Source organism: Triturus cristatus, chromosome 7, assembly GCF_964204655.1.
Source record: "Triturus cristatus chromosome 7, aTriCri1.1, whole genome shotgun sequence".
Lineage (NCBI taxonomy): Eukaryota > Metazoa > Chordata > Amphibia > Caudata > Salamandridae > Triturus > Triturus cristatus.
In genome coordinates this window covers 620299457-620317308 of record NC_140590.1, presented here as the reverse complement: position 1 = coordinate 620317308, position 17852 = coordinate 620299457, and the positions used below count along the sequence as shown (strand labels likewise).

Genomic DNA, 17852 nt, shown 5'->3' with positions numbered 1-17852 from the left:
ATATGTATTTATTTCTAGATACACTCTGCTAATCTCTTTATGAGATTAGAACCCAGATACACATTCAAATGTCAACAGTTCTCAATAAATTAATCACCAATATGGCTGGAGCCCTAGGGGCGTACCAGACCATATACTAAGAAAATGGTTTAACAAAGTCGACTTGCAAAATGACAACGCCTAGGGCCTTGGGAATCGCTGGGGCTTCACTACTGCAGTGTTAGCGGGTAAGTAACAAGCCCACGGGAGACGCGTGCAGTGTCTAAACACAGCCGCGGGTTTCCTATAGGTCACAATGGAGCAGGTTGCGGTTTGTATTTTAAAGTTTTAGGGCACTTCGAAGAAGTCAACAAGCAAGCCACTCACAGGGTAAGTATTTCGAGGGCCAACACACACTTGGGCACTGGAGTGCACAAGTTACTTCACCCAGGGAAGCCGGGTGCATAGGTGTCTTTTGGTGTCGGGTCGCGATGCTGTTTTCAATGGAGACCAATGAAGACTTGCTGCTTGAGACGACTGAAGAGTTGTCCGCTGGAATCCGAAGGTGGCTTGAAGATGAAGAGGACCTGAAAATTGAGGGGACAGTGTTCAAAGTCACTTGCCAGTGACCGGTGGCCAGCAAGATGGATGACCACAGATGACGCGTCGCTTCAGGTCGTCGATGGTGTTTTGTCTCTTTGCTCACGAGGTCCAGGAGGGATCGACGATGACCAGCAGCTGGATTCGGAGGGTCCCACGACGTCTGCAGCTGATGAGGGTGTCGGCAACCGGATTGGAGCCAACAAGCCTCTGCAACTGCAAGTCTCTTGTGGACTGAAGATAGTCGGTGATGCAGACCAGCAAGGTCTGATGGACTTACCCAGCAAGGGTAAGTGAGGGCAGGCCTGGAGCAACTAGGAGAGCCCTTGAAGTCGGTTAGAAAAGTCTTCGGGAGAGTCACTAGCCAACGGGCAATTAACAGCGAAGACGCCTTCATAGGAAAGGTTTCACAGGAGCCCACGGTCACTCGGGACGGGGTAGGCCGCTGATTTTTGGAACAATACCTGCTAGGGACTTGGGCCACAAATGGTCCAAAGCACAAGTTCGTAGAACGTTGTTTAGGGTTTGCACTCGAAATCAGTGCACGGTTCCCAGGTATTGCTGTTCCTCGTCACTCGTGGGGTCCAGATGCCACAGCTTCACTGGGGACTCAAAATGGCCGTCGAGAGGTCAGGAAATCCGCTTCTGGGGCCGCAGGGACTTCGGACTCCGGCGGGAGCGGTGACGTTTGCAACCGTTGATTGAAGTTATTGGTGCCTGCCAAGCAGGGGAGTCACTCCTTGACTCCAAGAGAGATTCTTCAGTCTTCCAGAGATAGTGGAACGTCAAAGGGCCAGGATTCTTCTTTGGAGAGCGTCGTCCAGGGTAATCTGAATTACATTGGCAATGCTTGCTATCTTATAGTGAAGATAGGGGAGGGACTAGCTCTATGACCACTCCTCTAGGAGGGTCAGGGTAGTGGGTGATTACACCCACTTCCCTTTGTCCAGTTACGCGCCAGAGCAGGGGCAGGTAGCCCCTGAACCGGTTTGAGCTGGCATATGCACAGAGGAGCCTACTGCTCCCCCAGTGCAGGACAGGACTTCAAAGCACTCTAAGAGTGCACCCACCCAGCTCCAATACACTAAATCCTGTCTGGGAGGTGGTGACACCTCCCTGTGACAGGATACCTTTTATTGGGCTTCCTCCACTGCGAGTTTCGGTCAGCAGCAGGAGGGCAGCCCAGTGTCTGTGCTGGTGGCATCCATTTTGTGATGCCAGGGCTCTAGGAGATTTCTACCATTTAGTACAGTGGGTAAATGTCCTCCCCTCTAGAAGGGTGGGATCATACTCCCACACCAGTTACTGGTGTGGGGGTATGATTCCAAGTTGTTTGACACCAAACACGACATGTTTTGATGCAGTCCTTCCAAAGTTAGCATTTACCGCAAGGTTATAATGCACTTAAGAGTATATGGTTTAACCGCATCCACAAACAGCAGCAGAGAATAGACTCTGCCAGCTGCAGAGGGGTCCTGCTCATGCAGAAGCACCCCCTCACATAGTAAACCAAGCACCCTGCCCTCAGGATTGTTAGGGCCTGCAAGAGGGGTGGCTGATAGGTTTATATGTGTGTGTATGGTGAGATATAGGAACCTATACCTCAGTGAGGAGTGCTCACACTACCTCACACAGGCTGCAGTAGCAGGCCTGTGGTGTCAGATTGAGAATGCTTCCCAGGGGTGGCATAATACATGCTGCAGCCCCTGGTAGGCCTGTGAAGTACCAATGCCCTAGGTACCTAAGGTACCATATACTAGGGGCTCATGCAAACTTGCTATAGTCTTGAAGGCTAATTTGTTATTGTGGCGTTGGCATCTACCTTGAATATGTGGCTGCCTGTCCAAGGCAGCGTCCGGTAAGTTGCTCCTTGACACTTATGAATTTCCAAGGGACCCCGCCCTCTTTGTGAATGGTGAAAAACATTTTTTAAGAGTAGTCAGGGCCTAACCTTACTAAAAGTTGTTAACATTTTCAACTTCTTGTTTTAAACGCTTATCATTTTTGAGTTAGGAAAACCATGAAGATTTATTAAAACCTTAAATCATTAAAGAAGGCAAAAAAAAAATTTACTGTTAGAATCAATCATGTACTTTAAGTCAATAATATGGGGGTAAAGCTTGTAAACAATGCAGAAAATGAACAAACAGAATCTAACAAAGTTCATTTGTTAGCACTATCCCACTGATTTACATAATTAAAAACTTGCAAACATTCGTGACAAGAATTTTCAATTCTATTAAGGACACGGAGGCGAGGATTATGCTTCTCATTTTCTTTACTGAAAATCTCAGCAGCTAATCTGGTAGTAAAAACATAAATATGTACTAGAATACCCATAAACCTAGTGGGTATCACATGACAACCATAGAGTAGACCCCTATATAAGGAGCATAAGAGAATACTACATCCTCTTTCTTTGTGTGAAAACAGGTAAGTCAAAATATAGTCACAGTCTGGAATTCGAGAAAAAACTGAAAAGAATCCATTCAACTGAAGGAATCCAAAGGTCAACGGCAGCAACGAGAAAACTTGAAGTCAGCTTCAATGTAACAGCATTTCCTGGAAGACGACGAAAGAACCTTCTTTAAAGGTGAAAAGGCAGCAAACTTCACTTGAGATCAGAACCTGAAATAGAAATATAAAGCCGTAATACCACACTCCCAGGAAGAGATTTAGCAAAAGGGAAGGGAAAAAACACGACTCCATATGTTCCAGCCACCACAACATCTCCCACCTCGCCTCCTCTGAAAGAGGGATCTGATCGGAATACCTGAGGCCTTTCTGGAGATGGTGGATTTTGAGGCGTTGAAGCGCTCGGTAATGAAGGGGACCCGGAAAGATCGCTTGTATAGAAGAAGCTAACAACCCTACGACCTGGGCTACCGACCTCAAGGACACAGTCTGCTTGTTCAAAATCAACCTCAACTCTCTCTTGATTGATCTGATCTTCTGCTGGGGCAAGAGGAGTTGACAAGTGAGGGAGTTCACTAGAAAGCCCAGAAACTCCACCGATTGAGATGGAATCAACACTGATTTTTGAGGGTTGATCAAGAATCCCAGATTCTGGAAGAGATCCGTGGTCCAGGCAAGATGTTGCAAAACAAGACGAGGACACTGACCCATGATGAGAATGTCGTCCAGATAAATGATGAGGCGAACGCCTCTGGCACGAAGAAACTCGACCACAGGCCTCAGAAGCTTCGTGAAGCACCAAGGTGCTGACGAGAGGCCTAAAGGAAGGACTTTGTACTTGTACCACATTCCCTGCCATTGTAATTGAAGAAAACGACAATGAGGTCCGTAAATGGGCACTGACAGATAAGCATCTTTCAGATCTAGGCGGACCATCCAGTCCCCTTCCTGAAGAAGATCGCGAAGAAGATGGATCCCCTCCATCTTGAAGTGACGATATACAACCCATCCATTGAACTCCTTGAGATTTAAAACAAGCCTGGATCCACCCCCCTTCTTCTTAACTAGGAAGACGTTGCTGACAAAGCCCTGAGGATGACGAACCGTCCTCTCTATGGCCCCTTTTTGGAGAAGCGAATCTATCTCGCTGGAAATGAAAACCTGATCCAGATGGGAAAAAACCATCGGACTCTAAGAGGGGGAATGAAGAAACTCTATTCTGTAACCCTGTACCGTATCCAGAATCCACGCATCCTGCGAGATCTCTTGCCATTTGTGGAGAAAATACTGGAGACGGCCCCCCAACTGAACCTCTTAAAAGGGAATTAAGCTCACCTGAAGGAGTGGCATCGCGTTGACCTCCTTGGTTGCCTCCATAGCGTCCCTTTTTGTTGTAATTACGGGATCCACGTGTGGGGTAGAAATTGGCGGAAGAAGTGGACTCCTGATATTTTCCACATTGGGAATCATAGCCTTGCTGGGTGCCTCTTTGGTAACCTCGGCCGAACGACCGCCCCTATGTCGTCCGGCCCGTCCAAAAACCGGGCGAAATGCCCGCTTTAAGGAACCCTGTGCTTTATCAAGGCCACTGAAGGTTGCGACAAACTTAGTTAATTCCTTTAGAAAAGGTTGACCAAAGAGGAGACCCTGAGCCAAAGGGCCGGATTCCGAAGAAGACAACTCTGCTAACTTTGGATCGAGTTTTAAAAGAATAGAGCGGCGGCGCTCACTAGACATGGCACAGTTTGCATTGCCTAACAAACATATTGCACGTTGAGCCCAGCCAATTAAATCATCTGGATTGATAATCTGCCCTGAGGCTTTGGATATGTAACCCAAATCCAAAATCTTTGTTAGGGGGCCGGACAAATCAAGCAACTTATCCGGGCAGGATCTCCATGCACGATCTAGACCCTTCTTTGGATCCTTCGTATATTTTTTAAGATATGTGAACATGGAAGGATCCACATCAGGAGTATCTGCCACCTTGTCCGCGAGGTCCGGACGTGGGCATTCCGAACGCAAACGCGCTCTAACATCCTTATCAAAAGGTTGACGTAAGTGGGAATGGACATAGGTCGCAACTTCAGTTGAGGGGAGCCATGAAGAAGAATTAGGATGGACAATAGTAGAAGGCTCAAAGGTCAATAAAGTGGGATGTGAGGGGGCGTCCACAAACCACTCTTTACGTGATTTCTTTGCGGGAGAAGGTGAAGGTTCCGACTCCGACTTCGTACCAGAGGAGGTATTACCATCATCTCTGGGAGGAGAGCTAGAAGGAGTATCCTTGGACGTAGATCCATAAGAATGGTCCGACGCCAAGGTTTTTGCGAGTTTCGCAAAATCTGAAGAGTGTGGATGTGAGAAGCTGGCCTGGTATATGATGCTCACTAGTTAAAGTGATCACCTTGTACCATGCCAAGCAACCCTTATGGTGTGGTTGTAAGTCAACCTTTTCGGACTAGCTGCCCTAGTGGTAGCGTAGGCTAAGCAGTCTTTGAGGCTAAACTCGTGAAGCGTGTTAAGCCAGCTGTTTTACCAAATGTAACCCCCCTTTATACCAATGAAAGGACACCACACAGATATATATGTAAAATATATATGTATTTATTTCTCAAAGTAACCCCTAGTCTCTTTATGAGCACAGGAGCACAAATCGTCAAACAAGATTACAGTAGAATACACAGAAGTTGCACTTTATATGGATAGGCCCTGGTGGCCGCTCAAACCATATACTAAAATAGTGGTATAAGTACCACGAACAGAAAAGGGAAAAGGCCTAGGGCCTCTAGAATCGCTAGGCCTACAAGGAGCTAACTTCAGTTAGTGACCAGGAGGTCCACGGGTGGCGTGTGCAGAGCAAATAGTCACACGCGTGCTCCCATAGGTTTCAATGGGTGCGTAAAAAGTACAAAGTTACTGCAAAGAGGATCTTCCGGATGGACTAGGAACTCAAGATTTGGAACTCAGGCACTAGAGATGTAATACTACACTTGGGCACAGGAGTGCCAGCTTTACCTCACCCACAGGAAGCGGGTGCATAGGCCTCGAAGTGCGTCGGGTTTCTTCTATCTGTTCCGTGGGGCCTGTGGACAAAGATGCTGCAGGCGGTCGGTCCGGGAGAGATGCGGTGGATCCAAGAGTGGATCGGAGATGTTGAAGACCTGTAAGCAGAGGGGACAGTGTTCACAGTCACTAGCCAGTGACCAGCGTGGCACCAGGTGGGTACCAGGCAATGTCGGGTGCAAACAGGAAGAAAGGTGTAGCTTGTCTCTGCAGCCACGTGGTCCCTGGAGGTCGACGAAGCCCAGGAGTCGGTTCACGAGCTGTCCCACGCAGGCTCTCGCTGTCGGCGGTGTCGGCGACTTGATCGAAGCAAACAAGCCTTGGCAAAAGCAATTGTTGTAGGAGATGAAATAAGCTGATGGTTCTGACCAGCAAGGTCAGAGGGACTGCTCCTTTGGAGGGGAGCAAGGGCCAGTCTGGAGCAACCAGACCAGCGGTGTATTTCGTGAAGTTCGTCGCCAAGATGGCTACTAGCCAGCGGGCCAGCAACCGGTTAGGCGCGTCGAGTGGCAAAATGCAGAAGGGCCCCACGCAGATCGTGGAGATGCTGGAGGGCTCACCTTTGGTGCAGATGCTGCTCGAGGGTTGGGCTTCTCAGATCCCAAAGCACAACTTGGAGGGAGCCTCGGTTGTTGCACTTGCAGCTTGTCGTCGTCGTTCCAAGATGGCTGGCTCCACGTGTCTCGTTGCCTCCACGGGTCTCCTCTTTCCAGGGACTGTGGATCGGGCGGTGAGAGGTCTGGAGGTCCAGGTCTTGTCAGTCTCTGGGCTCGGGCTCCGGCGGGAGGCAGCGGCAAAGCAGACGTTGATTTGCTGGATGGTGCTTGCGTTAGCAAGGTGGTCACTCCCTGACCACAGGGGAGATTTCCTTCAGTCTTCTGTGCAGCAGAATGTCGAAGTTCCCGTCTTCTTCTTAGTTTCAAGTTGATTCCAGGATGTCTGAAGTCTTAGGACACAGCTCCTACCTTTAAGCGGATTCTAGGGGCCGGACTACCTGCTAGGTCCCTCCCTATGGGTGGGACCAGGAAGGGGGGTCGTTACACCCCCAATCCTTTGTCCAGCTCGCCCCAGGCCCGGGACTGGTGTGCCCCAGGACCGGTTTGAACTGGCATATGCACCGAGGCTCCTTGTGAGCCACAGGCATGTCTGGTTTCTTTCAAGCCCTACCTGACCAATACACAAAATCCTGTCTGGGGTGGTGCATGCACCTCCCCTGGCAGGAAACCCTTTGTCCACACCTCCCAAGCTGGAAGGACTCCCAGCAGCAGGAGGGCAGACTTGTGTCTGTGGTGGCAGCATCCCTTTTGTGGAGCTGAGGCTATGTCTGATTTTACCCGGGTTTCAGGTACTGTACATGTCGTGTCCCTCTAGAAGGGTGGAATGCTAACCCCGTCGCCAGAATTGGCGAGGGGTTAGTATTCCAATTCGTATGACACCTTACTCGACATGTTTTGATAAAGCCAAACCAAAGATAGCATTTAACCGCGAGGTTCATAATGCACTTAAGAGTATATGGTATGATGATATCTGGAAACAGTAGAAGGAAGTTGTTCCGACCACTGCAGACAGGCTCAGCTCATGCCAGAGCACCATCTCACATGGAACCAAGCACTCTGCCTTCAGGATTGTTAAGGCCTGCCATAGGAGTGACTTATAGGTTAACATGTGTCCCATTTAAGGTTAGGTATAGGTATACTACACCTAAGTAAGAGGTGGTTACACCAACTTACCCCAGCTGAGTGATCAGCCAGTTGTGTCAAATTTGTTAGGCCAGGCCAGGGGTGGCACAATACATGCTTCAGCCCCTGGTAGGCCTTGGGTACACCTATGCCCTGGGTACCTATGGTACACTGTACAGGGGCTGATAAGGTGACCCCTCCCAATTGGGTATGTACCTAGGGTACATGGAGTCCTTTTTACAGAGAGAGCAGATAGCCTGAGAGCCTGAATGGCAGGATCTCAGGCCAACTAAGTCGAAAAACCAGCTAGACACTAGGCAAAAATGTTGGGGTAACCATAGTCAGATATCCACCTTCCTACACAACCCCCCCCCCCCAACGAAGGGAGATAAGGCTGACCTTGACCAGGTAAGCTTATATTGCCCAAGTGGCCATATAAGGAGGAACCAGCACTGGCATGGTTACCCCCTGTCTCATGGTCCACTAAGCAATCCCTCACCCTAAGGGTATCAGAGGGTCTCCACCATAGGGAATCTCTACCTTTGGTGTGTCTTGGCAAAGTAAAAGGCTGGTGTTGAGATGGAGTACTGAAGTGAGTGTCCTCAAAGTGAGGCCTCAGCCTCCTCCAATCATCCTCCACCATGGATGCCTTTCTTTCCTTAACTGAGTTGCACTGTGCTCTCAGGGTCAGCCTCTGGCTACCTAAAGCTGGAGGCTGGGTCCCTTTTGTGGGCTTACTGGAGGGACAGGTCAGGTCTGGGGCCCTAAGGTCCCATGTTTGCCTGTGCCCAACAGAATCCCTCTGGGGGAGGTCCCTAACTACCTGTAAAGGAGATCCCTCAGGAATGTTTTTACCCATCACCTGGCTAGGACTACTAGCCAGGCAATCCTCATTCTTTTGATGGGGGGGTTCTTGTGGACAGGGGCCCTCTTGGGGTCCACTGGCCTCCCTGACCTCTGCAGCCCTGGGCTGACTGAGGCAGGGTAGAGAGAGGCAGGCTACCTGCACCAGACTGGGTCCCACCTTGGAAGGGGCCACTGACATCAGAGGCTCTGCCAGGCCAGGCCTGGCTACCTCTGGGGCAGTTCCTTCCCAAGGGGTAAGGTCAGCTCCCTGAGGAGGCTGACTTTTTCCTAATGTCTGGGGAGAGGGAGACTTTTCTTCCTCCCCACTACTCTCTGTTTGTGTGGAGTGATCCATAGTTTCAGGCTTCACTACACCTATGTCAGTCTGAGTATAGGCTGAGACCATTACAGCCTTGCCAACCTTTTCAGGGGGGCACTCAGTTTGTGTTTGAGCTGTGACTGTCACAGCTCTGCCAGTCTCTACAGGGAAGTCTGTCTTTGCCTGGGCTGTGGCTACCACTGCCCTTCCAACCTTTCCAGGGAGGAAATCTATTTGGACAGGGGTTGTGAATGGCACAACCCCACTACCCTTTTGTGAAAGGCCTACCATTTTAGAATGGGTGTCTTGTTCAACTCCAGCCCAGGCTGAGAGTTCTAAGTCATTCCCCAGTAAGCAGTCTACAGGCAAGGTTGGGGACACTGCCACCCTTTTAGGGCCAGTGACACCTCCCCAGCTGAGACATACCTCTGCCATGGGATGACTGTTCTGTTTGCCATCAATGTTAGTCACCTGGTAGGAGAAACCAGGCAAAAGCTGCTCAGAGGGAACTAGCCAATGGGCCACCATAGTGATGCTAGCTCCAGTGTCTCTGTAGGCCTCAGCTTTTGTACCATTGATGTAGGGCTCCTGTCTGTACCTACCCAAAGTGTTGGGACAGGCAGTGAAGTTGGCAAACCCCATGCCACCATCACAGACAAGAGTAGTTGCTGTAGGGGAATTGGCTAAGCCAGGGTCCCCCTGTGTTCCCCCAAGTAAACCCACTCAGATTTCTGGGGGCACTCCCACCACCTGGGGGATTACTGCTGACAGTAATAGGTGGTGTGACAGGAGTAATTGGAGGAACAGTTTTGTTTTTAGCCCTTGGGCAACTGCTGTCAGTTTTCCAATGCCCAGGAGTTTTACACTCATGGCAGTAAGGCTTTTTAGCTGTGGTAGAGGAGGGAGCTTGGGACCCACCACCCTGTGTGGAGTTTTGGGGCCCTGAGGAAGATTTCTCTTTTGCTTTATCCCCACCCTTCTCTTGAGGTTTGGTGGTATCTTTCTTTTGGTCACCACCCTGATTCTTAGGCCTGATCCTGGTCCTGACCCATTTATCTGCCCTCTTTCCCAACACTTGGGGAGAGGTCAAATCTGAGTCTACCAGGTGTTGATGGAGGAGCTGGTTTTGACAGTTACTTAAAATCTGTTCTCTCATCATCAAATTGTACAATCCTGTATAATCAGATACCTTACTTCCCAGCAACCAACCCTCCAAAGCCTTAGTGGCACATTCAACATATTCAGACCAGTCCTGAGTCTGTGTCTTCTGGGTGTCTCTGAACATTAACCTGTACTGTTCAGTGGTTAAGCTTAACCCATCAACTAGGACACTCTTCAGGACTCTGTAATTTCTGACATCCTCCTCCCTAACAGTGAGGAGTCTGTCTCTGCCTCTTCCTTCAAAGGAGAGCCAGAGGATTGCTGCCCACTGGTCTTCAGGAACCTGCTGCACTTTGCAGGCTCTCTCAAGAGCAGTCATCCATTTGTGGATGTCATCCCCACTTTTGTAGGGGGCACAACCTTAGACAGGTTCCTATTATCGAAGACCCTATCTTTGTCCCTAGGGACAATGCTGCCACCAGTGGGTATAGACCCACTCTCTCTAGGTTGCCTAGCTTTGTTCAGTTTCTCTTCCATCAGGGCTACTTCTAGCTCCTGCTTCCTGATCCTCAGCTGAGCTTCCTGCATTCTGGCCTCATGTTCCCTCCTCTGAGGGGTGGTCATCCTTTTCCTGGGGTGACCTTGAGAGCCTCTAGAGGCATGAGAAGCATTAGAGTCACCTGAGCGATTCCTTTGCCTCCCAAGCCCCTGGTTAAGTCCACTGGGGAGATCCAATGGGATGATCCCATTGTCAGTCCCCAATAGCCTTAGTTTAGCTGGGCCAAGTATAACACTTGGCACTGGGCTAGTTCTCCCTTCATCCTCACTACTTTCTGTATCCTCACCACTTTCCTCCTCTGTAGTATGATTCTCATCTAAGGGATGGCTATTGGAAAGGGGTACTTCAGTAGCATCTTCAGAAGGGGGGCCTCCTGTTCCTGTCCCTAAGGGGCCTAACTGGGAAGCTTTCTTGAGCTCTCTCGGATTTTCATCATTTTGCAAGAGTTCTCTGAGCTCAGCAGAGGTAGGGTTCTTGGGCTGTTTAAGGCCTCTAAGAGTTGCCAAATGCCTGAGCTCATTCTGGTTAAGGGTAGCAAAGATGGATGGTGCCCTCTGGGGGTCACTCTCAACAGAGATAGGTACATTGGACCCCTCTGCCCCAGCCATTGCTCTTAAGTGTGGGTGGATGTGTTGCAATCTACCTACACTTGGGTTTACCTACTAAACCTATCTAGTAGTTGTAGTCAGGGTGTGCTACTCCCTTTGCTCTACAACAACTAAGTTCAGTAGAACTTATGTATATCTAATCTTGTTTTATATGTACCTACAGGTACCTATGTGATCTTTCAATTGGTAACCAAGAGATTACAATGGTAAAACACAGCAAGCTCAAATCCCACCACTGCCACCAATGTGAGAAGTTGGCCTGGTATATGATGCTCACTAGTTAAAGTGATCACCTTGTACCATGCCAAGCAACCCTTATGGTGTGCTTGTAAGTCAACATTTTCGGACTAGCTGCCCTAGTGGTAGCGTAGGCTAAGCAGTCTTTGAGGCTAAACTCGTGAAGCGTGTTAAGCCAGCTGTTTTACCAAATGTAACCCCCCTTTATACCAATGAAAGGACACCACACAGATATATATGTAAAATATATATGTATTTATTTCTCAAAGTAACCCCTAGTCTCTTTATGAGCACAGGAGCACAAATCGTCAAACAAGATTACAGTAGAATACACAGAAGTTGCACTTTATATGGATAGGCCCTGGTGGCCGCTCAAACCATATACTAAAATAGTGGTATAAGTACCACGAACAGAAAAGGGAAAAGGCCTAGGGCCTCTAGAATCGCTGGGCCTACAAGGAGCTAACTTCAGTTAGTCACCAGGAGGTCCACGGGTGGCGTGTGCAGAGCAAATAGTCACACGCGTGCTCCCATAGGTTTCAATGGGTGCGTAAAAAGTACAAAGTTACTGCAAAGAGGATCTTCCGGATGGACTAGGAACTCAAGATTTGGAACACAGGCACTAGAGATGTAATACTACACTTGGGCAAAGGAGTGCCATCTTTACCTCACCCACAGGAAGCGGGTGCATAGGCCTCGAAGTGCGTCGGGTTTCTTCTATCTGTTCCGTGGGGCCTGTGGACAAAGATGCTGCAGGCGGTCGGTCCGGGAGAGATGCGGTGGATCCAAGAGTGGATCGGAGATGTTGAAGACCTGTAAGCAGAGGGGACAGTGTTCACAGTCACTAGCCAGTGACCAGCGTGGCACCAGGTGGGTACCAGGCAATGTCGGGTGCAAACAGGAAGAAAGGTGTAGCTTGTCTCTGCAGCCACGTGGTCCCTGGAGGTCGACGACGCCCAGGAGTCGGTTCACGAGCTGTCCCACGCAGGCTCTCGCTGTCGGCGGTGTCGGCGACTTGATCGAAGCAAACAAGCCTTGGCAAAAGCAATTGTCGTAGGAGATGAAATAAGCTGATGGTTCTGACCAGCAAGGTCAGAGGGATTGCTCCTTTGGAGGGGAGCAAGGGCCAGTCTGGAGCAACCAGACCAGCGGTGTATTTCGTGAAGTTCGTCGCCAAGATGGCTACTAGCCAGCGGGCCAGCAACCGGTTAGGCGCGTCGAGTGGCAAAATGCAGAAGGGCCCCACGCAGATCGTTGAGATACTGGAGGGCTCACCTTTGGTGCAGATGCTGCTCGAGGGTTGGGCTTCTCAGATCCCAAAGCACAACTTGGAGGGAGCCTCGGTTGTTGCACTTGCAGCTTGTCGTCGTCGTTCCAAGATGGCTGGCTCCACGTGTCTCGTTGCCTCCACGGGTCTCCTCTTTCCAGGGACTGTGGATCGGGCGGTGAGAGGTCTGGAGGTCCAGGTCTTGTCAGTCTCTGGGCTCGGGCTCCGGCGGGAGGCAGCGGCAAAGCAGACGTTGATTTGCTGGATGGTGCTTGCGTTAGCAAGGTGGTCACTCCCTGACCACAGGGGAGATTTCCTTCAGTCTTCTGTGCAGCAGAATGTCGAAGTTCCCGTCTTCTTCTTAGTTTCAAGTTGATTCCAGGATGTCTGAAGTCTTAGGACACAGCTCCTACCTTTAAGCGGATTCTAGGGGCCGGACTACCTGCTAGGTCCCTCCCTATGGGTGGGACCAGGAAGGGGGGTGGTTACACCCCCAATCCTTTGTCCAGCTCGCCCCAGGCCCGGGACTGGTGTGCCCCAGGACCGGTTTGAACTGGCATATGCAACGAGGCTCCTTGTGAGCCACAGGCATGTCTGGTTTCTTTCAAGCCCTACCTGACCAATACACAAAATCCTGTCTGGGGTGGTGCATGCACCTCCCCTGGCAGGAAACCCTTTGTCCACACCTCCCAAGCTGGAAGGACTCCCAGCAGCAGGAGGGCAGACTTGTGTCTGTGGTGGCAGCATCCATTTTGTGGATCTGAGGCTATGTCTGATTTTACCCGGGTTTCAGGTACTGTACATGTCGTGTCCCTCTAGAAGGGTGGAATGCTAACCCCGTCGCCAGAATTGGCGAGGGGTTAGTATTCCAATTCGTATGACACCTTACTCGACATGTTTTGATAAAGCCAAACCAAAGATAGCATTTAACCGCGAGGTTCATAATGCACTTAAGAGTATATGGTATGACGATATCTGGAAACAGTAGAAGGAAGTTGTTCCGACCACTGCAGACAGGCTCAGCTCATGCCAGAGCACCATCTCACATGGAACCAAGCACTCTGCCTTCAGGATTGTTAAGGCCTGCCATAGGAGTGACTTATAGGTTAACATGTGTCCCATTTAAGGTTAGGTATAGGTATACTACACCTAAGTAAGAGGTGGTTACACCAACTTACCCCAGCTGAGTGATCAGCCAGTTGTGTCAAATTTGTTAGGCCAGGCCAGGGGTGGCACAATACATGCTTCAGCCCCTGGTAGGCCTTGGGTACACCTATGCCCTGGGTACCTATGGTACACTGTACAGGGGCTGATAAGGTGATCCCTCCCAATTGGGTATGTACCTAGGGTACATGGAGTCCTTTTTACAGAGAGAGCAGATAGCCTGAGAGCCTGAATGGCGGGATCTCAGGCCAACTAAGTCGAAAAACCAGCTAGACACTAGGCAAAAATTTTGGGGTAACCATAGTCAGATATCCACCTTCCTACAGTGGATTTTTGGAACGTTTAACACCAGATGAAGTCCGGGACGTTGAGGCTGGAAGCCAGCCTTGCTGTAAGGCATAATTACATAAATGGCGATTCAAGGGTTCAATAGCCTTTACCATAGCTTTGTTAACGGAGTGCTGAACTCCCACATCTAGAGCTTCAACGAGGTCATACTCCAAAGACCCAGAGGGTTCCTCCTCAAAATAGTCTGCCTCATTTTTTTAACAGACTTTTATTAATTTTCATGCGAAAAGCAAACACATCTCCATCGCCCAATGCTCAAAATAGTCTGCCTCATCATAATAAAATTCAGACATTGTAGGCACGTAGCAGTGACAATATATAGCCACAGGAGGAAAATTATTGGAGTTAATATGCACTGTCAGAGGTGTAACAACTTAAAGGGTAATGACAGTGATAAATAAGGGGAGTGGCTAAACCCTCAGGCAAGCCAAGCAACACAGGAATGTAGTAATTCCAAGTGTATAAATATGCAAATATTTAAATGTGGAGGGAGGGCTTGCCTAACAATGCCACTCTAGGCAGAGCCTGTGCAAATTATACAGCCCAAGCCCTACTGTAGACCTGGACGTCACTGGGGAGGCTGGCAAGCTTGTGGGTATAGAGCCAAGAAAAAACGCTGCTCCTGCGTTCTAAAATACCGGTGAAAGCTGAGGAGAAATGCCGATATGCAAATATGGCAGCCACGCATGCGCGGACGACCGAAAAAAGCCACAAAGCGCGAGCTAAGCGCGCGAGTCCTCACTCCCCGTCTCCCGCTCCACTGAAAGGCTAGGCGGGCTCAAAGCGCCCGTAACCAGGAGGCGATACGCGCTCCCACGCAAGCGGTGCCCTGGAAACGGAGCGGCACCTGAAGAGAAAACAATGCGGCAAGCTCCGACACTAGAAACCAACAATGCGTGATAGAATGCGGTGCCGATATGAGCGGCAGCGCCGAAAGCGTGCACAGGGAAAAGACGTCAATGCGAGCAGCGCACACAACAGTCCTACAATCAGAGACTGAAACTGTAAGCAAATAACATTAAGCAAGCATGCATATACTAGGAAAGGTGAAAAAACACTTAACTGGCTGCGGAGCAGCAAAGAAAAAGGATGTAGAATTCTCTTATGCTCCTTATATAGGGGTCTACTCTATGGTTGTCATATGATACCCACAAGGTTTATGGGTATTGTAGTACATATTTGTATTTTTTACTTTCTGATTGGCTGCTGAGATTTTCAGTAAAGAAAATGAGAAGCATAATCGGAGCCTCCGGTCCTGACATAGAATCAAATTCCCAACCCCCATGCTACTCAAACAATTTATGGCTGGTACAAATATCACTACAAATCAAGGTTAAAATCCCATGACAATCATAATGTGGTCCCAATAAGTGAGACCTTGGGAAACAATCACTATGCTAACACAGCATGAGAACGAAGCTTGAGAACAAAGGTTCATGTTGTACATGAGAGAATGCCAATGTGTTCAAAACTTTGTTTACAAAATATCTGTTATATACTGAACACAGTGGGGGTAGGACAGAAAGATGACTGCATGCAGGGGAAAGATGGTCACACACAGCAATAACCATTTCGAAGTCGAGGACTAAAATTATTGGATGCTAAAAAAAGACACGTCAACAAAATATCTCAAATGCATTACGTTAATCACATCGTGATAGTTCAATTATGCGTTTTCATTAAAACCGCTATACCAACAGAACCAGACTTCGACCAAGATGTAAAATTACACTCCTTTATGAGGCTGCGCCGCAACTTTTGGTCTCACTCGCCACTATCGTGTCCAGGTTCGACAGTTTGTATTAATAGTGATTGGTGTGCTACAAATAGTGAAGCGGAGCCCTTGTTAGCAGTTATTCTTACTTGAACACTAATGTTATTATGTTACAGTTTATTGCGCATTAAATTTGGCCTTTAAACTAACCTTTTCAAACTTTAAATATTCTCTAAAAAGAATAAAACAACAGTTTTCCTTCGCACGTTTGAATTAGACCACGCAATATGCATGCCTCTGAACCTTTTAAACCTCCGAGACGAAGATAAAATGGACTAGGCCGATGAGTATTAAAATTAAAAGAGGGAAAGCATGTTTTTAGGGTTCCGAAAGGTTGTACTGAAAACCTACAATGCATTGATAAAACTGCTATTATTTACTTCCGGGACAGTTTAGACAGTAAAGGGTTATCCGAACATGCAAATTTCTAACGCGTGCGCAGTTTGTTGAAAGACTGTGCACGATAGGTGACGTCGAAATAGAAGACCGACACTTTAATTCATGACTAGTGTTGCTGGGCGCAATAATGACACCGATTACTTTCGCCTTTTTAGGCATTTTATTATTCACAAAACGAAAACCACAGTAATTAGTTGTACAGCTGTATTAATTGCATTATGTTCAAATGTGTTGTTTATTTGCGTGTTGAGACACTTTTTAAAATGCAAAACGTATTTATTTGTAATATAAGTTACTCATCTTTAAATCGATTGGAAAACGCTGCGTTTTAAGATGGCGACCCATTTAGAGCCCTTACTAGCGCGTATTGCCGTCACACCTCTTTCTAGCTCGACTTTTTACTTTCACGTGTAAGCTCACCGGGCATTTCCAATCCGATACTCTCTTTAGGAATATTCACAGAAAAGCCCTTTGGTGTACAGAGTAATACCCCGGGCATGGCTGAAGTAGTGCAGCAGCAAATCGAGGACCGAATTCCCGAGCTAGAACAGCTGGAGAGAGTCGGTCTTTTTACGAACAAGGAGATCAGGTGAGGGAGCAACTCTGCAGTGCGGTAGGATGAGTAAATATTACAATACATGCCAACATTTCAGAAGAGCAAAGTGGGAGATTCTTTTAAAAAAATCGGTAGAATTGGGCCTTGAATCGGGTTACTGTCATGTATGGGCTTTGGAAGTGTGCTGTAGCAGGATCTGACATTTGAAACGCAATGCACGTCTTTTTTCTTACCTTTCAGAAACATGGAGCGCAATGTCTGCAGAGAGAGGGTTATGCAAGTGTTCTGCACTCACTGGCCTGGCAGGTTGCTGGCAGTGCATATACCAACCCCCCCACCCCCACCTGTGTGGCAGCCCAGGCACACACACAGCCGCCCCGAGTACTTCACAGGTCTTTAAAAGACCATTCCCTTGTTAAGGAGGCTTTGTTGGTTTTTCGCCCCTTCTAGAGCCCCTGCATCGCCACTCAAACTATTGCTGTTAGAATTAGCACATTACACAATACCAAGCCCTGTCAGTTGAAACCCGGAGGAGTCGGGTTTTTGCTTGCAGGAATCGGGAGGCGGGGGACTAGCCTTGAAATCGGTAGTCTCCCGCCTGAATCGGGAGGGTTGGCATGTATACAACAGTTTCACGTAAACAAATGGTAACTCTCTATTGGAGCAATGCTTGCTCTAAGAGCCAACTGTATCCCTTCAACCAATGTCTTGTTAAATCTCTTTACAAGACCATTCATGTTGGGAGGATATAAAACGGTTTTAATACGTTGAATACCTACATTCTTGAAACAGTTTACCAGTTTGCTGGAAGCAAACAGTGTTCCAGTATCAGTCCCACCGCAACTTCGACTCAACTGTTGTGTAGTTCCTAAAAATACAGAGGATCTTTGCGTTTGTTGGATAACATAAACTAAGGGATTGGTATAAAGACTGAT

The 17852-nt window shown here is 48.5% G+C and overlaps 1 protein-coding gene and 1 pseudogene across 1 annotated transcript in view; one reads left to right on the top strand and one right to left on the bottom strand.

Annotated features, from left to right (window-relative positions):
• Positions 1-3190: 3190 nt before the first annotated feature.
• On the bottom strand, positions 3191-16860 carry LOC146810217 (uncharacterized; annotated as a pseudogene).
• UTP6 (UTP6 small subunit processome component) overlaps positions 16743-17852 on the top strand; it is a 357262-nt gene continuing 356152 nt past the window's right edge. The window contains exon 1 of the mRNA XM_085617191.1: positions 16743-16950. Coding sequence (XP_085473317.1) covers positions 16859-16950 — 92 coding nt within the window. The 5' untranslated portion in view covers positions 16743-16858. The remainder of the gene's footprint in view (positions 16951-17852) is intronic.